The sequence below is a fragment of the Bidens hawaiensis genome, unplaced genomic scaffold (assembly GCF_021521415.1).
Source record: "Bidens hawaiensis isolate Kalapana, Puna unplaced genomic scaffold, B.hawaiensis_p1.1 tig00027824_1, whole genome shotgun sequence".
Classification (NCBI taxonomy): Eukaryota; Viridiplantae; Streptophyta; class Magnoliopsida; order Asterales; family Asteraceae; genus Bidens; species Bidens hawaiensis.
Genome location: NW_027494517.1, coordinates 91640 through 113751, shown reverse-complemented (window position 1 = coordinate 113751; position 22112 = coordinate 91640). Strand labels below are relative to the sequence as shown.

The following is a 22112-nucleotide window of genomic DNA, read 5'->3' as shown; positions in this document are numbered from 1 at the left end:
AAAAATATAATAATTTGTGATGATTGCAGGAGGGTTTTACAAATACATCACTTTTTAAAAAACTATTTATTGCTAGCTGAGACGTACGTGTCGCACGACCCTTCATATGAAGAGCTTTAACTACACATAATCTTAATATATAAAGTAGCTAAACTCATTATCTATATTACATAACGTTTTAATTAGCTTTTAGTCCTTTATTACCGGTTAAATTATAAAACACAAAAATTAAGACTTGTGAGTTACTAGGAATAGGGTATAGATAACATGAAACGTGGTAGTTTTGACTAGGTTCCCGATAACCACATGTTTATCTTGAGAAAAGGCTCTAGATTTATTTATTTATTTAATTTTAAAAAAGGCCTTATTTTCTAAATAAATAAAGCCAAATGTGAAAATGGCCAACCACCGACTAAGTTCCCACTAGCCACTAGGCAGCACAAATGGTTAAAATTCACGTCCTTATACTACGGTGTGACTTTAAATAGAATAAAAATAAAAACCACTGAAAATGAAAAACAATAATGCAATGTAAATGAAATGAAACATAATAATAATTTTTATTTAAAGTTGGGGACAAGAAGGATAAACAAAGCGGTGGGCAAAGTAACGCATATGCTGCCACGTTGAGTTTTCAGTTTTGACACAATCATTTATTCTTTGCTTTACTTGTTCTACACCCTCACAACTTCCATTTATTTAATTCAACAAACGCCATATATATAAATTATAAGATAAGATCACCAAGCTAGGAATTGAATATCTATCTAATGGCAGACTGGGGGCCGGTGGTGATTGCGGTGGTGCTGTTCGTGCTGTTGTCTCCGGGGTTGTTGTTGCAGATACCCGGGAGGAACCGAGTCGTCGAATTCGGTAATATGCAGACCAGCGGATTCTCCATACTCGTGCACACCGTCATCTATTTCGCTCTCGTTACCATTTTCCTCATCGCCATCGGCGTTCACATCTACACCGGATAGCTGAATACTTTCCCGTATGCTCGACTTTTGTAATTGTGTGTTTTTGTTACTTGTCACTTTATTGTAATCGTTTATGTTTCTGAATCTCTCTATACGTGTCAATGTTCAGTACGATTAATTAATTAATTAATTGGGACGGGAACAAAGTTTAAGTTTATATTTGCCTTCGTTTTTATTTTCTTCATCTGTTTTCTAAAGTTTTTTCTTTATATAGTTATGACATGATTATTAGAAAATGTATAATAGTGACTAGTGAGTGAGATGTATTATATAACTTCTCGTTATTCATTCTATTTATGATTAATTTATTCTACCCTTTTCATTTTAAAACACCAGCATATTTTATGGGTGGTTAACTTTTATGCAAGAGTGCAACATTACATTGTTAGTAATGTTTTTTTTATCTTTTCACCCTACCAGCTTACCAGGTTCAAATAAAATTTACAATTAAAATAAAATTTACAATTAAAAGATGACAGTTATAAATACGTAATCGAATCAAATAGAGTTTCTTTGTTGTCTTTGGGTTGACTATAAAATAGCATCATTCCGAGCTCTTCAAATAATTCACAAACATCAAGTACTAGTAGTATAGATAATCACCTTAATAACATTTTTTTTTTCTTTTTCATCGGTCTAGACGGATCTAAGTTTAAACTACTTGTTGGCTCTTTATCAACCGAAAGAACTACCTCTCCAACCAATGACCGATATCATTCTAAATCTTTGTAGCACTTCAAAAACATGATCCGAAAACTTTCACCTAATTTAAACATATAATCGGTATAAGACAAAGGGAATACGAAAACCTTTACGAGACCGTTTGAGCACACAATCATCGTTAATTCACATAATATATTATACATATACAATTTCCCTTCATCAACCAAGACCACATCATATCATTACTTGATAATTCGATTAGTCGAATTTCGCATCAAGTAGTCTTGATAAAAAAAAGACTTTTAACACACAAAAAAGAAAACATCAAACATGCTTTATTTAGTGAAAGCAACTTTTGCTTAATTAGTTCCTTCTAAACATCTCGACTCTTTCGTTGGTCACATTACGCTCTTCAAGTATAAGTCGCTCTTTGAACGACGAGATGTAATTGGACGCCCTTATGTCAACCCTAGCGTCACCACTGCCGCCACTAGGTCCATGAACATAATCATCAGATCCCACTAAGAAGTTTGTAAGCTTGGTTAATGATGGAACCTTTTTCATGGATGAAGTTGGATGGTTTGGCTTACCGGCACCGTATGGGACGGAGACGGTGGTTGGTAATGGTGGTGGTGGCTTAGCGGTTTTGTAAAAGGTACTAACTAGCTTATTTTTAACGAAACCCGCGGCTCTTTGCTTAGTGTTGGTCTCCATGTTTTGGTGTGGTTGTGATGCATATGAAGATGAAGCAATCATTTATTTATAGGAGTATCGCTAGCTAGGTTATGTTGACTGTTGTATAAATGTACCTTTTAGATATGTTCCTTGGTCTCACTCTATTGATGTTCTCCATTGCTAGATGCTGTTAGGATAACATATCTGCTCTAATTAACTAATTCATTATCATGTATCATATATTCTTACAAAGATACGATGATATCAAACTATTAATATTATTGCCGAAAGTTAACAACAAACTAAACTACCCGTAACGAACTAAAGATGATATTCATAAAACTAAGTGTAGTAGAGGGGGTTAGTTAACTAAAAGTATTATTACGTCACTAACACATAGACAGTGAAACATCAACTAACTAAATTATCATGTGTAGTGTAGTGAAAGGGGTTAGTTAACCAACTACTATATTTTGAATGAGCCTTCACTTTCTCAATTATAGAATATATAATTTTTATGACACGAGAACCTATATAGAAAATATTTTGCACTTTGAAGATCTATATAATTATACACCGAATCAAAGTATTATAACTTTATGGATAAAGTACATGACAAGTGGTAAATTATGTACATTTAGAAAGAACATCATTTTAACTATCGATTTATTTTCAGATTTTAAAGATAAAAAAAAGAAAGAAAAGAGAAAGAACTATAGATGCTTGAGAACAAATTGTAGTTGGCTGTGAATGTCGAGTTTAATAAACTAGTGGGCTGGCCCACTAAGAAAGAACTCCACAAATGAGAAGATGAATTTTTTCTGAAGGGGAAATTCGGGGTCAATAAAATTTGTTGGGTGAGTTGGGATACGATTACTACCCCAATTGATGTCGGCGGTCTTGGTCTAACTCTCTTATGGGGCACGAACATTGCCTTACTTACAAAATGGTGATGGCGGTTTAAAATCAAACTGAATGCGTTATGAAGAAATTAGTCCCGACTATCCATGGTTCCAATAGAACATGGCCCATCTTGTTTCATGCCAAATGTTTTACGGGTGTGTGGAATTCTATTGTAAAATTTGAAAATCGCTTGGAAGTTACTAATCTTAGCTTGGTTAACATGATCAAAGGGCAAATCGTGGATGGTAAAAGCATTCATTTTTGGGTTGACTCATGGCTAGTTCAAGAACCACTAAAGGAAGATTTCCAAAATATATTCGCAAATGTGTCGAACCGGAACTGTTTGGTGCTAGACTATTTTGACAACCAAAATAAAGTTTGGAAACGGAGATGGAAAAGAAAACGATTGAATCCGGTTGAACGACCTGAATTGGTAAACTTATCTATATAATGTCACTAGGTGGTGTTATTGGGTCACCCGGATAAGTGGATTTGGTCCAAAGATTCATCCGGTATCTTTATGGTTTCGTCTATGAAGAAAACATTATTCAATGTCTTAGGCTCAAGTGATCCTTTCGCTATGAAGTGGAATAATTGGGTCATGAGGAAAGTCAACATTTTACTGTGGGAAGGAGAGATGGATTGCATAGCTATCAAGGAAGGTCTTGTGTTTAAATACATTCCTTTGGACTCAGGAAAATTGTCAACTATGTGAAGGGGCGACCGAGAATGCTAATCACTTGTTCATCGAATACCCAATTGCAAATCAATTGCGGTATGCTCTTGGTGCAAAATCCCCCCCCCCCTTTCGGTTCTAGTGTGACACCCGGTAAATTCCCAATCCCTTAAACCAAGTAATCAACCTAAATATTAGGTAATTATGTTATATGCGCCCTGCGCAGGCGCGCCATGTTAGAATCCGCGCGTGCATTTGTTATGTGCGCCCTGCGCAAGCGCGCCATGTTAGAAACAGCGCGTGCATTTGTTATGTGCGCCCTGCGCAAGCGCGCCATGTTAGAAACAGCGCGTGCATTTGTTATGTGCGCCCTGCGCAAGCGCGCCATGTTAGAATCAGCGAGTGCATTTGTTATGTGCGCCCTGCGCGAGCACGCCATGTTAAGAACCAGCGTGGGCATATGTTGTATGCGCCATACGCGAATGTTTTGGCTTTATGTTTTCATGTACCTTAACGTTATGTTGTCTAATGGGTTGACCATCCCGCATGATGCTAAGGCGGGTGCATCCTAAAACGTTTATGCGCGTGCGGAAGGGAACTAACCTCCCCGCATGGCGGGAACATTGAGAGCTAGTTTGTCTGAAGCTCCAAGATGGAATTGACTTCAACATAACTGATCACTATGTTGAAATACCAAGACCACCTGGAGAATCTACAAATGAAACTCAATGTCCCTAACTGCGAGAAGGTTACGCACCTACCCGCAGCAAAGAAATATCCTTCACGCAGAAAGCTATGCGCACAAAGTAATACGCGCAGAACACTTAGTCTATTCTCCAGACGTAAGGAGATTACTCCCGCCCAAAAGGAAACAGTAGCGTGTTTCAGAGATTTTCCACTTTTTACTGTACACTGACAAAAGTACCTGAAAAAGCACACTGTAACACGAAAAGTCAACTGTCAGCCACCCTATTCTCACCAACCCCAGACCTGCATGTCCTGACCAAATCAAAATCAAAATCTTTTATCCACTACTCCACTCTTAAATAAATAATAATAATTTCCATACTTTATCATCATTACCCCTAGATATGAAAAGATTACAATCCCCTAAAGCAAGGGATTGTGTTCCCTTGAGTTTGCCTATAAATACGTAACCTAAATTATCACCCAAAAAACACTTCAAAGAACTGCAAACTTGCACTAATCCTCTCCCAAGCATCCGTTGTTTTCATTTCCGATCCTGTTACTAGGTAAGCCGAGAACATAACCTTGAGATCTACTTTCCAACCCTTATATTCTCCCAATTCTTGATCTTAATATATATACTTCTTGTTATTTAATCGCATTCTAGACCTTCGATTCCGAGGCCAACACCAAGAAAACCCGAATCTCGATTAATCCCTTAACAAGAACCACAGGTGAGTCTCACAGCCCCTATTCTCGCTGTTTTCACTGTTTTTAAACTGTTTTCGGGGCGAAGGACACGTACTTAAATAATGTTTTATCATGGTATACTTACAAGCTATGCAAGCGATTATGTGTTTAAATTATATTTCATGATGAGTAATGCGAACGGTTATCTAAGGTTTTCGATGTATGTGCGCTAGAACTCGAGTAAGTGATCACTTTACCATTGGAACTCTAAGGGTAGGGACTGCTGGTTTGATCCGCCCACTCGTAGGGGTCGCACCTCTTACACAGACGAGTGCCTAGTATGGTCATGGGGCAGTACTATGGGTTTGAGCCCGCTCGTAGAGGTCGCTCCTCTTACGCAGACGAGCGCCTTGTTTTCCGGCACAACGTCAGCGCGTAACCCGCGGGACGGTATTATTCGCTCGTAGTGGCAGCGCCACTTACACAGACGAGCACGATTTTTCAGAAGTGTCCGCGCGTAACCCGCGGGACAGTATTACTTGTTTCGCTCGTAGTGGCAGCGCCACTTACACAGACGAGCACAGTTCCCAGAAATGTTCGCGCGTAACCCGCGGAACGATTTTATCAGAATATGTTGATAGAACTATGTTTTACCAAGCATGTGTTTTAATGATGCTATCAGAATTATGTTTCGGAATGATTTGTATCAAGATTATGATGCAATACGATTTATCAAGTTACTAAAACTTGTGAACTCACTCAGTTTATACTGATTCAAATGTTTTACGTGTCTTTCAGGAGATAACTAAGTAGCGCATGGAGTCACACTTAGAGCACCTCACGCTGAACATCTAAAACTAGCTTTTTGGAAGATTTTAGTTCTATCCCTTCGATGCGCGTGGTTGTTCCCGCCGCGCAAGGGGATATGGCGTGGAAATCTTCAACAGTTTTTATACTTGGATGTTTTTATGTAATTTAAACAATGTAATGTATTTGTATTAAACATTTCATGCGCAATGAAATCTTACTTTGAATATTTGCAATGGCCCGTGCTTAATTATCAATCCCCACTCGCGCGCGCCCGGCTGTTTCCGCCGCTCAGGGCCGGGTGTGACAGATTGGTATCAGAGCACTGGTTATAGCGAACTAGGAAAAGAAGTTTTAACCTAGACTATAACCGTTGGGGAATCGCATGAAATATTTTTCAAAGAAAATATTTTCAAAAGAAACTATACACACACTTAGGAACACGGGTCACACAGTGTCTAGTGAATAAAGATAAAGAACATTATGTGCTCAGAGTAAATGCGCTAAGTTTAATATATTTTCATTCTCTTTTAAAGCGAGAATGCCTCCAACTAAAGCCAAGGGAATTACCATGACACCCGAGGAACTCGCGGAAATAATCGCGCAAGCGATCGCGACGCATGAGGCCAGCAAGGCCGAATCAAGTCAGGGTCGTCAGAACGAGACCCCAGAACCCGAATCAGGAGCCTTGGACAAAGGATGCTCCTATAAGACATTCATGGCCTGTAGGCCTTGGCCATTCAAGGGTTCCGAAGGGGCCATTGGGCTCTACAACTGGATTGACAAGATGGAGACAGTTCTCTCCATTAGCAGATGTAGTGAGAACCAGAAGGTTCTTTACGCGACATGCATGTTCCAAGAAGCAGCTTCGTCTTGGTGGAAACTTCAAGTGAAGACTTTGGGGCGAGAAGTTGCTCTTCACAAGACCTGGGAAGAACTGAAGGAAATGATGATGAGAAAGTTCTGCCCTCGCGCAGAAATCCAGAGTCTGCAGCAGGAATTCTGGAACCACACAATGGTAGGAACGGATATCGACGCCTACAACAACCGGTTCAACGAGCTTTGCCAGTTGGTGCCAGACCTGGCAAACACGGAGGAAAAGAAGATCGAGAGGTATATCTTTGGGTTACCTCCTGTTGTTAGGGTTCCGCTCAACGCCGCAGCGCCCCCAACCTTTGATGAGGCGGTAGCGCGGGCCATCACCCTTACAAGAGATACGGTCCGTGCGGGTATGTTGACTACGCGCGGAAACGAGCAGCGAACCTCTGACTCCAAGAGGAAATGGAACTCTCACCACCGAGGGTCCGACTCCAAGCAGCCACCGTTCAAGAAGCAGGAGAGCGTAAGGGCTTACGCGATCCAAGCCGCGGAGCCATCAAGGAAAGGATACAGCGGGCCTTACCCATGGTGCAACAAATGCAAGTTTCACCACGAGGGTGAATGCGCGAGCGTCACGTGCGCCAAATGTAACAGGCCAGGGCACAAGACGGTGAATTGCCGTGTCAGAGAAGCTGGAGCGAACGACAACTGCTACGCATGCGGGAAGCCAGGGCATTTTAGTCGGGATTGCCCGCAAAAGGGAAACCAAGCTCGCGGGAGAGCTTTTGTGATCGGCGCGGGTGAAGCTACAGAAGAGCCGAATGTGGTAACCGGTACGTTTTTGCTTAACGGCCATTTTGCATCTGTCTTATTTGATACTGGCGCTGACCTAAGTTTTATATCTGCTGAGTTTAAAAACTCCCTAGGCCTAGCAACCAGTAGGCTAGACACGCCTTATACTATAGAACTAGCCAATGGTAGGCAGTTATGCGCGAACGAAAGAACTGAACAATGTGTAATAGTCATGGGAGGTCACGGGTTCAACATTAACTTGTTGCCAATAGACTTGGGAAGTTTTGACATTGTGATAGGTATGGATTGGTTAGTCGAGAACCACGCGGAAGTCATTTGCCATGAGAAGCAGGTTCGGGTCCCACTGTTGAACGGAGAAACCTTGGTGATTCAAGGGGAAAGAAGGGGAGTTGCGACGAAACTAATTTCGTGCCTAAAGGCGCGTAAGTGCCTAAGGAAAGGGTGCTACGCCTTCCTGGCGCATGTCGTAGAGAAGAAAGGAGATGAGCGAAGAATTGAAGACTTACCAGTAGTGCGCGAATTTCCAGAAGTTTTTCCTGAAGATTTGCCCGGATTGCCGCAGCCGCGACAAGTAGAATTTCGTATTGATTTAGTCCCAGGAGCTGCGCCAGTAGCTCGAGCGCCTTATCGATTAGCTCCATCTGAGATGCAAGAGCTATCCAATCAGTTACAGGAACTATTGGATAAGGGTTTCATACGCCCAAGCTTTTCACCTTGGGGAGCTCCAGTACTGTTTGTTAAGAAGAAGGATGGTTCGTTCAGAATGTGTATTGACTACAGGGAGCTGAATAAGCTGACAGTCAAAAATCGGTACCCCTTACCGAGGATTGACGACTTATTTGACCAGTTGCAAGGGTCCAGTTATTATTCGAAGATAGATCTACGGTCCGGATACCACCAACTTAGGGTCCATGAGGAAGATGTGCCGAAAACAGCCTTTCGAACTAGATACGGCCATTATGAGTTTTTAGTGATGCCTTTCGGGCTAACTAATGCGCCGGCTGTATTCATGGATCTGATGAACCGCGTGTGCAAACCATACTTGGACAAGTTTGTGATTGTGTTTATAGATGATATTCTGATTTATTCTCGGACCAAGGCCGAGCATGAGCAACACCTGAGATTGATTTTGGAATTGTTGAGGAAAGAAAAGTTGTATGCGAAGTTTTCCAAGTGCGAGTTTTGGCTTAGAGAAGTTCACTTTCTCGGTCACGTTGTAAACGAGAAAGGAATACACGTTGATCCTTCCAAAGTCAAGGCCATCGAAAACTGGGAAGCGCCAAAAACCCCAACTGAGGTGAGGCAATTCCTAGGACTAGCTGGCTACTATCGACGCTTCATTGAGAACTTCTCCAAGATAGCTCTACCACTGACCGCGCTAACTCAGAAAGACAAGAAGTTTGTTTGGGGCGAAAATCAGGAAACATCATTTCAAATGTTGAAACAGAAGTTATGTAGTGCGCCAATTTTGTCTCTGCCCGAGGGGACGGATGACATCGTCGTTTACTGCGACGCTTCACATCAGGGACTCGGATATGTCCTTATGCAGCGAGACAAAGTCATAGCGTATGCCTCGCGCCAACTCAAGACCAATGAAAAGAACTACACAACGCATGATCTGGAACTTGGAGCGGTTGTCTTCGCGCTAAAGATTTGGCGCCATTACCTCTATGGTACAAAGTGTGTAATCTTTACGGATCACAAGAGCCTTCAACATATATTTGATCAAAAGGATTTAAACATGAGGCAGCGAAGATGGGTAGAATTGTTGAATGATTATGATTGTGAAATTAAGTACCACCCTGGAAAGGCGAATGTGGTGGCAGACGCGCTAAGTAGGAAGGAGCGAATAAAAACGCTGCGAGTCAAGGCTCTAAGGTTGACCATTCACGCAGATCTCTCTACCCGCATCCGAGACGCTCAGCAAGAAGCCTTGAAACCAGAGTTTGCTAAAAACGAATCCCTTGGGGGTATGATTAAGAATTTGGAACTTAAGAACGGCAATCTATATTTCGCTAACCGCATATGGGTCCCTCTCAAGGGAGGATTGCGTGAGCGAGTATTAAACGAGGCTCACAAGACGCGGTATTCCGTACATCCTGACGCAGACAAGATGTACCAAGATGTTAAAGCGCTGTATTGGTGGCCCAATCTTAAAGGCGCCATCGCGACGTATGTCAGTAAGTGCCTGACGTGTTCAAAAGTAAAGGCTGAATATCAGAAGCCGTCGGGGTTACTTCAGCAGCCAGAAATTCCCATGTGGAAGTGGGAACAAATCTCTATGGACTTCATCACCAAACTGCCAAGGACACCTGGGGGTTATGACACGATCTGGGTTATTGTAGATCGGCTAACTAAGTCAGCGCACTTCCTGCCGATCAAGGAAACCGATAAGATGGAAAAGTTAGCCAAATTGTATATTCGAGAAGTAGTTTCAAAACATGGAGTCCCAGTGTCCATCATTTCTGATAGAGATAGTCGGTTCACATCAAGGTTTTGGAGATCGTTACAAGGAGCTCTAGGTACTCGCCTTGATATGAGTACAGCTTATCATCCTCAAACGGATGGGCAAAGCGAGCGAACAATCCAGACATTGGAAGATATGCTGCGCGCGTGCGCAATCGATTTCGGTGGTAGCTGGGATACTCATCTCCCATTGGTTGAATTTTCTTACAACAACAGTTATCACACAAGTATCAAGGCTGCGCCGTTCGAAGCTTTGTATGGGCGCAAATGTAGATCCCCACTGTGCTGGGCTGAAGTGGGTGACAAGCAAATGACTGGGCCAGAATTGATCCAAGAAACAACAGACAAGATTTTTCAGATACGGGATCGCCTTAAGACAGCGCGCGACAGACAGAAGAGCTACGCAGATGTGCGAAGGAAACCGTTGGAGTTTCAAGTAGGGGATAGAGTACTTTTGAAAGTCTCTCCATGGAAAGGAGTCCCCCGTTTCGGCAAGCGAGGAAAGTTGAATCCACGCTACATTGGACCATTTGAGATCCTGGAAAGGATCGGTCCGGTTGCTTATAAACTCCGTTTACCCGCCGAACTCAGTGGAGTTCATGATACGTTTCATGTGTCCAACCTCAAAAAGTGCTTATCTGACGAAACGTTGATTTTGCCGTTGGAAGAGATTCACATCGACAAACAGCTGCACTTCGTAGAAGAACCTATAGCAGTAACCGATTGGAAAGAACAAAAGTTACGCAGAAGCAGAATCAAGTTAGTAAAGGTTCAATGGAACTCGAGGCGTGGGCCTGAATTCACTTGGGAAAGAGAAGACCAGATGCGCATGAAATACCCACACCTCTTTCAGAGCATGGCTTCTGCCAGCAACGTCTCCTAAATTTCGGGACGAAATTCGCTTAACAGGGGGAGAATGTGACACCCGGTAAATTCCCAATCCCTTAAACCAAGTAATCAACCTAAATATTAGGTAATTATGTTATATGCGCCCTGCGCAGGCGCGCCATGTTAGAATCCGCGCGTGCATTTGTTATGTGCGCCCTGCGCAAGCGCGCCATGTTAGAAACAGCGCGTGCATTTGTTATGTGCGCCCTGCGCAAGCGCGCCATGTTAGAAACAGCGCGTGCATTTGTTATGTGCGCCCTGCGCAAGCGCGCCATGTTAGAATCAGCGCGTGCATTTGTTATGTGCGCCCTGCGCGAGCACGCCATGTTAAGAACCAGCGTGGGCATATGTTGTATGCGCCATACGCGAATGTTTTGGCTTTATGTTTTCATGTACCTTAACGTTATGTTGTCTAATGGGTTGACCATCCCGCATGATGCTAAGGCGGGTGCATCCTAAAACGTTTATGCGCGTGCGGAAGGGAACTAACCTCCCCGCATGGCGGGAACATTGAGAGCTAGTTTGTCTGAAGCTCCAAGATGGAATTGACTTCAACATAACTGATCACTATGTTGAAATACCAAGACCACCTGGAGAATCTACAAATGAAACTCAATGTCCCTAACTGCGAGAAGGTTACGCACCTACCCGCAGCAAAGAAATATCCTTCACGCAGAAAGCTATGCGCACAAAGTAATACGCGCAGAACACTTAGTCTATTCTCCAGACGTAAGGAGATTACTCCCGCCCAAAAGGAAACAGTAGCGTGTTTCAGAGATTTTCCACTTTTTACTGTACACTGACAAAAGTACCTGAAAAAGCACACTGTAACACGAAAAGTCAACTGTCAGCCACCCTATTCTCACCAACCCCAGACCTGCATGTCCTGACCAAATCAAAATCAAAATCTTTTATCCACTACTCCACTCTTAAATAAATAATAATAATAATTTCCATACTTTATCATCATTACCCCTAGATATGAAAAGATTACAATCCCCTAAAGCAAGGGATTGTGTTCCCTTGAGTTTGCCTATAAATACGTAACCTAAATTATCACCCAAAACACACTTCAAAGAACTGCAAACTTGCACTAATCCTCTCCCAAGCATCCGTTGTTTTCATTTCCGATCCTGTTACTAGGTAAGCCGAGAATATAACCTTGAGATCTACTTTCCAACCCTTATATTCTCCCAATTCTTGATCTTAATATATATACTTCTTGTTATTTAATCGCATTCTAGACCTTCGATTCCGAGGCCAACACCAAGAAAACCCGAATCTCGATTAATCCCTTAACAAGAACCACAGGTGAGTCTCACAGCCCCTATTCTCGCTGTTTTCACTGTTTTTAAACTGTTTTCGGGGCGAGGGACACGTACTTAAATAATGTTTTATCATGGTATACTTACAAGCTATGCAAGCGATTATGTGTTTAAATTATATTTCATGATGAGTAATGCGAACGGTTATCTAAGGTTTTCGATGTATGTGCGCTAGAACTCGAGTAAGTGATCACTTTACCATTGGAACTCTAAGGGTAGGGACTGCTGGTTTGATCCGCCCACTCGTAGGGGTCGCACCTCTTACACAGACGAGTTCCTAGTATGGTCATGGGGCAGTACTATGGGTTTGAGCCCGCTCGTAGAGGTCGCTCCTCTTACGCAGACGAGCGCCTTGTTTTCCGGCACAACGTCAGCGCGTAACCCGCGGGACGGTATTATTCGCTCGTAGTGGCAGCGCCACTTACACAGACGAGCACGATTTTTCAGAAGTGTCCGCGCGTAACCCGCGGGACAATATTACTTGTTTCGCTCGTAGTGGCAGCGCACTTACACAGACGAGCACAGTTCCCAGAAATGTTCGCGCGTAACCCGCGGAACGATTTTATCAGAATATGTTGATAGAACTATGTTTTACCAAGCATGTGTTTTAATGATGCTATCAGAATTATGTTTCGGAATGATTTGTATCAAGATTATGATGCAATACGATTTATCAAGTTACTAAAACTTGTGAACTCACTCAGTTTATACTGATTCAAATGTTTTACGTGTCTTTCAGGAGATAACTAAGTAGCGCATGGAGTCACACTTAGAGCACCTCACGCTGAACATCTAAAACTAGCTTTTTGGAAGATTTTAGTTCTATCCCTTCGATGCGCGTGGTTGTTCCCGCCGCGCAAGGGGATATGGCGTGGAAATCTTCAACAGTTTTTATACTTGGATGTTTTTATGTAATTTTTAAACAATGTAATGTATTTGTATTAAACATTTCATGCGCAATGAAATCTTACTTTGAATATTTGCAATGGCCCGTGCTTAATTATCAATCCCCACTCGCGCGCGCCCGGCTGTTTCCGCCGCTCAGGGCCGGGTGTGACATCTAGATATTCTCACTTTACACAACTCGGCTTCTATTTGCAACCCAGAGAAAAAAGTGCTTCAAGGTATTATTATGACGGCTTGTTGGAATATTTGAAAAAAAAGAAGTGAGGTTATTTATGATAATAAGGTGCTAGTACTAGTTGTTACTAAACTAACATAGGACATCAGGTATTTGTCGTTTCTTTGGATAAAGAATATGTTATTTTTTAAGTCGCTAAGTTGGTATAATTTTTCTTTTAATGTTTTTGTTTGATCATTAGCGCTAGCTATTTGCTAGCTTTATCGTGTGTTTAATGATAGTTACCGTTCAAAAAGAAAAATAAAAACGAAAAAGGTTTTGGTAGATGGTTTGGGTCAAGTCAAGTTGGAAATTAAAAAGAAAAGTAGTATTATGTTAGAGTGAGGAAAGAGAATTAACCAATTAAGGCAATTAGGAAGTTAGGTGGAGGTTTGCTGGATGGGGTGGGAGTGGAGAAAGGTGGGAAGAGAAAAGCATGGTGGTGGTGGAACTGAAACATCCTTTTTCGTTTCAAATTTACCGGATGGAGTCTCAGTCAAGCTGTTATGGAGTGAGTTCAAGAAATTCGGGGCTATGTCTGATGCCTACATTGCAAGGAAGAAAGACCTTCAAGGAAACCTGTTCGGGTTCATAAGATTCAGAAGGGTAGAAGATGTTGAAAGTTTGCTGGGGAAACTCAACTCGGTGAAGATTCTTAATGCTAAGATTGGGGTGGAAGTAGCTAGATACGATAAAAATCACTGGAAGGAGGGGGCTGAAGAAAGGAATAGTATGAAGGCGACCACGGTATCAAACAAGATGAACGAGAGACCGAGGTGTCACATACGACGGCCGGACAAACGCGCGGGTCATATAAGGAGGTGACCCTCGCTAACATTCAGTGTGGGGAGCCAGCTCAGAAGAAGAAGGTTGAACTTGTCAGTCAGGGAGCATCGTACCCTAGGTATTGTGTAGGGAACTCAGTTTTGGCCGTGGCAAAAGACATGCAAGCGCTATGCGAGTCGAGGACAATACTACAGGAATCAGGGTGTCAGGATGGTGCTATTGCATATGTGGGTGGATTGACGGTCTTGTATGTGCTAAAGGATAAATCCCAAGTGGTAGGCTTTCTCCAAAAATCTGATGTATGGGGGAAGTACTTGGTTTCGGCTTCGGAGTGGGACGGACTGGAGAGTCCATCGGATAGGATCGCGTGCCTTAAAATAACGGGTCTTTCGATTATGCTTCGTGAACAGAAGTCATACAACATGATCGGGGAGTTGTTTGGTAGGCTGGCTGCGACATCGGAATTTAGTTTGGAGTCCGTTGACAACTCGGTGGGGGTTTGTTTTGTCCTCACAAAGCTAGGAACCAAAATTGAAGAGGAGGTTAGAGTGTCTTGGAAGAATTCGGAGTTCTCGGTTTGGGTTATGGAAGAGGCGAATCATTGGGTTCTGGAAGTGGAGTCTGATGTGTTGGAGTCACCGACGAAAACAGGGCGGGAAAAAGGAGATTTCAAAATACTGGAGGAGGAATTAGAAGAAGGTGAGATTGGTTTTACTACTCCGACTAAAAATTTGTCGGAGACCCGTCGGCAGGTACCGGCTGGGTCAGACGTGATGGAAGTAGAAACGGTTGTTGGTAATGAATCGGTGGTTGGAAATGATGTTTTACCTCGAGAAGAAAACATGCATGGGGTTGACTCTTTTTCCAATGTTGGATACCATGCAGAAATTAATCAGGATGGGGCCTATCCTAGGACTTGTCCGGTGTGCGTAAAAAAATATGGTGGATCGGTTTTTGGTCGGGATGGAACAAAGGCAGGGTTGGGCCCAAGCTCTGCTCCAAAGTCCAGAAAAAGGCCTAGATGGGCCAGAAGTCATGAGACAAGCAGCCCAATTCTAAGAGGTGGTTTTAGTGAAGAAATTGCAAACCAGGCTCTTAGGGTCCCCTTCCCAGATCTTTTTGATTCAAGAAACCTCGTTGACTCTATTGAAGAAACAACGGTCACTCAAGGAAACAATTCCTTAGAGTCGATCGGAGATGGTGTGTTGGTACCGGAGACGCAACCAGATGATTCGGTGGTTAGTAATGAGCAGTCTCAAGAGAAAGAGGACGTTGATTTCGAGGTGGGGCAGGCGATTAATGTCGGGGAAGAAATTGGGGTAGATCTTCGGCAACATGTGGATCTAGTCAGATGGTCGGTTGTAGGTGAAGGAGGTAACGTAGTGCTCCAATGAATATTTTATTTATAAACATCAGGGGGGTTGGTGGATCCACAAAAACAAAGTGGATTCGGGGTCTGAAGACTTGCCACGGGGTACATTTCGTGGCTATTCAAGAAACTAAACTGGAAAATTCGGAGCGATTTCGCGTAAACCAGGTATGGGGTAGAACAACATTTGAGTGTGACTTTGTGGACTCGGTGGGTCGGTTGGGAGGTTTGCTTAGTGTGTGGGATCCCTCTTTCTTCTCGAAACAAGGGGTGTTGAAGCATAGACGGTTCCTGGTTATAAGTGGTCGGATTAGGACTACAGATCAGCCTTTAAACATTATCAATGTTTACGCCCCGAATGTTGCAGTAGAGCGACGCGCTTTATGGGGGGAGCTATTGCAGTTAAGGCGGTCGCTTACGGGTTTGTGTATAATTGCGGGAGACTTTAATGAGGTCAGATCAGTGTCTGAACGGTTAAATTCCGAATATGTTGCTTCAAACGCGGAGGCCTTCAATTCTTTTATAGACAATGCTGAACTGACAGAATACCATATGGGAGGTGGAGTTTATACATATGTATCTGATTGAGGTGACAAGTTTAGCAAAATTGACCGAATCTTGGTTTGCAAAGATTTTATGTGCTTGTGGCCCTTGGCATCTTTAACAGCCCTCGCAAAGGAGTATTCTGATCACAAACCACTGTTGTTGGCCTCGATTTCGAGTGATTTCGGTCACATCCCGTTCAGGTTTTTTAACACATGGTTAGAATTACCGGGGTTCGTGGAGTTTGTGGAAGACAAGTGTCGAAGGTTTCGGTGTTATTGGCCCGAAGATATGGTTTTAAATAAGAAACTTAGGTGGCTGAAGTCATGTAATAAGCGGTGGTTGAAGTTAAAAAAGGCCGAGGCAGAAGCCGAGTATATTAGCAATAAACGAAAAATTACGGCATTGGAAAGTGTTGCCGAGTCCCGACCACTTTTACAGGCGGAGGTGGACACGAAAGAGGAATGTCTTGTGGCGGTGAAGAGATTTGATATCGCAAAGCAACGGGATTTACAACAGAAAGCAAGGGTTAATTGGGCAGTTGAGGGGGATGAGAATTCTTCATACTTTCACAGGATTCTTATTCTAATTCAAGCTCTAATAGGTTACACGGGTTGACGGTGGATGGGGAATGGGTTCACAATCCGGCTGAGGTGAAAAACATGGTATTTGATTTCTTTTCATCTAAGTACACTGAGCCGGTTTTAGAGAGACCAAAATTGGTGGGCTCGTACTTAGAATCCTTAGATGAGGTTGAGGTCGGTTCTTTAGTGGCGCCGTTCGATTCTACGGAAATTAAAGAGGCGGTGTGGGGTTGTGATGGCGATCGAGCACCGGGCCCTGACGGTTTCAATTTTACATTTATAAAAAGATTTTGGGGTTGCTTTGAGGTGGATTTTAAAAAATTCTTTGATCATTTTTTCGCGAATGCCACTGTAAGTTATGGGTGTTGTCACACCCCCATTCTAGCCCTAGGAGTGTGAACCATAGTTGGTACCATGTTTGTAAATAAATCAGAGTTGCGGGTTTAAGCGGAAGACTTTATAAAAACAAACGATCGTTATTAAAATATTTACAACACAAAAGACGAGACGAAAGTCTCGTTTTAAGTTTACTTGTTTATATGTTTTTACAAAACCACCATATTTTATATTTACACAAAATTATCCGAGCCATCGGATTCTTGAGCTTCTTCATCTTTCAAGCTCTATTCCTGATTACCTGCAAAATGTTAATAAAATACGTCAGCAACGAATGCTGATGAATATGCTGACGCTAAAAATATTTTCTTTACTTAATCATCCCTCGAGACCACATAAGTCACCACCCATCTTGGCTTAGGAATAATCAATTTAAAACAATCATTATAAACTCGAGTCTCTGATTGAGATCACCTCAGTGAAACACCGCAGCGTTTATGACATAACTTAGGTACCATAAATATACACATGACCATTCCCCACTCGGACGTAACTTAGGTCCGGCCCATCGTGGCTGGAGGTCGTGACCAAGCGTGGTGCGATGTGCCCACCGCGTTCCACATATGTAAGGATCCAGACAAACGTATACCATAGCCTGAGGGCTGGCTTATACTCTTATTTATAATGTTTTTAGAGACACATAGTCTCATGTAAACCCTTTTTCATATAACACGTTTGACTCTTTTGAAAACATGTTTGTAAAGTGGGGCGTATTCACCTTTTCAATGGGATCGGCTTCCAACACCGTCCTTGAGTCTCTTATTGCTATCTCGCACCTATAGTACGAGTATAACATTCATTAGTCGGATACACGATCCGGCTTAAGACCTTTAGTCTTATCATCTCGATGAACCTTTAGTTCATTATTTCTTTTTACTTTAAAACCTTTATTTAAAAAGTAATCTTTATAAACCTTTAGTTTATATTTCAAAACCCGACGTTTCTTTTTCTTTAAGAAACGTATTTCTTTTATTTAAGTATATTCATAATACTTAAATAATATATTCTATAACAAAGAATAATTATATATTTTTATATATACTCATATATATATATATATATATATATATATATATATATATTTTCTTTTCTTTGTTATTTTCGTTTCTCTTTTATATTCATCGAGTATAATTCCGACTTAGGTATTAAGCTTTTATAATATTTTAAAATTATTTTGGTCGGGCATTATGCCTACCTTGTTTAGGCTTAGAAGTGCCCTAGATACTTGGGCAACACTTCGACGCCGCTCGCTTATCAACTTTTACTTGATCAATACTTCCTTCCACACTTGGCACGCCTTTCGAGACGTCCACATTTTTGGCACGCACTTCGAGGAGATCACCGGGTCGTCGGACAACACTTCCTTCTTGTTCGGAATGTCGGGGAGTGGCACGGAAATCGAGGTACCGGGCACGAAAAACGAGGTTTCGGGGCACGTTTATCGAGGTAGATTAGTGGCACGTAGTTTGAGGTAGTGAGAGAAAGCTAGAGAGAGAGTATATATGTGTAATTGAGGTGTGAGGGGCCAATCCCGTGGCTGCCTATTTATAGCCAAATTTTGGACCCCATCGCGATACGTGATGTTACAGGTGTCTTCCTTGACTTTGAAAAGTTGACATTTTTTGCCCAAAAATTTACGTGATGTTACATGTGTCTTCCTTCTTTCATAGCCTTAATACCAAAGATAAAAGATCCAGAGGGTTTGGGAGATTTCAGACCTATAAGTCTAATCGGGTGTCTAAATAAGGTATTGTCCAAAGTGCTAGCAAACTGTTTAAAAAGAGTAATTGGGAAACTGATTTCTGAGGAACAATCGGCGTTCTTGGAAAACCGTAGCATTTTAGATGGGCCATTGATTCTAAATGAGGTGGTATCGTGGTTACCAAGGTCGAAAAAACGAGGTATGTTTTTTAAAGTAGACATTGAAAAGGCTTAAGACTCGTTAAACTGGGAATTTCTGGACATGATTTTGGAGCAAATGAATTTCCCGGACAGATGGAGAAGATGGATTTCTACGATCTTGGTGGTTGGACGATCATCGGTTTTGGTGAACGGATCCCCGACTTACGAGTTCTCTTGCTTTCGGGGTCTCCGACAAGGGGACCCTTTGTCTCCGTTCTTATCATCATAGCAATGGAGGCGCCAACTAGTATTATGAAAAGAGCGAAGAGTCGTGGGCTATACCAAGGTTTAAGATGTGGCAGAGACGGACCATCATTGTCACATCTCATTTACGCGGACGATGTGGTGTTCTTAGGGGAGTGGGGGGTCGAGAACGTATTAAATTTAAGACGGATTTTGAGGTGCTTTTACTTGGTCTCCTGTTTTAAAATAAACTTGCGAAAAGCTGGATTTTTGGCACTTGTGTAATGGAACATGAGAGAAAAGAGATGGCTGATATATTAAGGTGCAAAACGGATGACTTCCCCTTCAGACATCTTGGGTTACAAGTGGGGAGGAACATGAATTTGATTGCTTCATGGGATCCAGTGGTGGATATGTTTAAGAAAAGGTTATCAACTTGGAAAGCGAAGAACTTATCGGTAGGAGGTCGAATCACGGTGATTAAATCGGTTATAAATTCTTTACCTTCATATTATTTTTCGTTGTATAAAGCTCCGGTTGGGGTAATTGAAAAATTAGATCGGCTGAGACGGACATTCTTTTTTTTTTTGGGGGGGGGGGGGCTCGGATGAGAACGATAAGATTAACTGGGTGGCGTGGGATAAAATAGTTGCTCCAGTGAAATATGGCGGGCTTGGTTTGGGATCTTTACGAGAAGCTAACTTAGCAATGCTAACGAAGTGGTGGTGGAGATTTAAACGGGAAAAAAAATAGATTATGGAGAAAAGTAATATGGACCCTCCATAATACATCTAGAGCATGGTTAGATATGCCGGTACGCTTGTCTGCACCGGGACCTTGGAGACAGATTGTTTGTATTAATAGTGAATTAGAGGGTTTGGGTGTGAACTTATGTAAAGCTTTCAAAAGTTGTGTCAGGGATGGGACATGTACTTTGTTTGGATTGATTGGTGGAAAGGTGAAATGTCATTTGCTTCTCGGTTCCCCCTTTTATTTCAACTTGAGACCAACAAAGCGTGCACAGTGTCGAGTCGTTTGGTGATGTATGAAGACGAGATTTGTGGAACTTGAAACTGGAAAAGACAGCCATCCTTACGGGCTGAAATAGAAGAGCTTCGGGAACTTCTGCTGGAATGTCAACAGGTTCGGTTAAGCCATGGAAATGATCGTTGGTGTTGGATATTAGATGAATCAAACGAATTTTCGGTAAAAGGTGTAAAGGAAAAGATGTTAATGGATACCGGGTCGGTGGCTGGATATAACTTTAAATGGAATAAGTGGGTTCCGTTAAAAGTTGGGGTTCTTGCATGGCGGGCGGAGATGGAAAGAATTCCATCCCTTGTATCACTAGCGAAACGAAACGTAGAAGTGTCGCCGGTGTTGTGCCCTATGTGTGGCGAGACTAAAGAGTCGGCGGAACACTTGTTTGTATCATGTAACTTCGCTCATGCCACATGGCAATTGATAGCTCAATGGTGCAAGGTACCCTCCTTTTTTGCTTTCAGTTTTCGAGACTTGTTGAAGATGTTTAAATTCACAAGGTTTCCAAAGAGAAAAGCTAAGGCGTTTCATGCGGTTTGTTTAACGACAATTTGGTATCTTTGAAAAGCTTGAATGAGGCGGTGTTCAATGGAAATATCGCACAATTAAACAATGTGGTGGGAGGAATAAAAGTGTTGGGTTTTTTGTGGGTGCGAAATAGATCGAAATTGGACGCGATTACGTGGGAAAACTGGAGAAGCTTCAATTTGTAATTGTGTTATGAGTTTTTTTCTTTTGGTGCTCCTGTTGCGGCTCTTTTTTGGTGTCTAGATGTTTTTCATTGTGGTGTTTGTAATGGCGTCACCGGATAGCGACTTGCTGTTCTGGTTTGGATGCTTTAATGAAATTTTTTCTCTTGGTCGTTCAAAAAAAAAAAGAAAGTTAGGTGGAGGTCAACGCACATTGACGGAATGGTTGGAGAGACTTTGACCAAAAAGTTATTCCATTTATCTTGGAGAATTCTTTGGAGCACATCTTGGATCATTGAAAAAAAAAGATTTATATAAGATTAAAAGTTAACTACACGAGTACGAGTGGCTAATTCATATGTAAGTATTTCTAGGTGTAAAGTTTTGTAAGTTCCGAGTTTTATTTTAGATCTTTAAATTAAGAAAATTGTTTCATTTAATCATTTGATTTGAAGAACACGAATCAAGTAATTTTGTATTGTTACGAAACATAAATTGACTTAAATAAATACTCATCTCCTTTGTCCATCAAAATTCATACAAAAAAGTAAATTACATAAGTGCTCCATACGATTTGTAAATTCAAAGTTGTTACTTTTCAATTTTCATAATTCCATCTCAGATCTATTGTTTTCGCTAAACTAAGTTGACCATTTATGAAATTCTCTCTTAATTATAATTATTGTATATACAGTTAATAAAATGCCAATTTTCATCTACAAATTTACTTGCATATGCGTCATTTTATATGCAATTAAACACGTGTTTTGATGGTGTTGGAAACCAAATTTAGGAATACAAATATGTCTAATGATAAGATGTAGGTAGATACATAGGTGGTTGATATTACATAAGTACATAGGCTAAGATTGGGATAGACAATCTAATCCAAACAACCCTTAAGTAGTTAATAAAAATATCTCTCTCTTTTTTTTTCACTAAAATTTAGTTTCATTTATGCATCATTTGTTTTTGTTTTTTTCTTTCTTTATGTCTTTGGATTTTATTATTCTCGTTAATGATGGACACCAATAAGTGCAACATGTCATTTTAGTGTGGATATATATGGATCACGAAGAACATCCCTTTTCTTCAATTATTGTTTTG

General features: G+C 41.6%; 1 protein-coding gene across 1 annotated transcript; it reads left to right on the top strand.

The window, feature by feature from the left end:
• The first annotated feature begins 678 nt into the window (after positions 1-678).
• On the top strand, positions 679-1155 carry LOC143575975 (uncharacterized). The gene has a single exon (XM_077060202.1). The coding sequence runs from the start codon at positions 771-773 to the stop codon at positions 978-980; it is 210 nt and encodes a 69-aa protein (XP_076916317.1). The 5' UTR covers positions 679-770; the 3' UTR covers positions 981-1155.
• The last annotated feature ends 20957 nt before the right edge of the window (positions 1156-22112 follow it).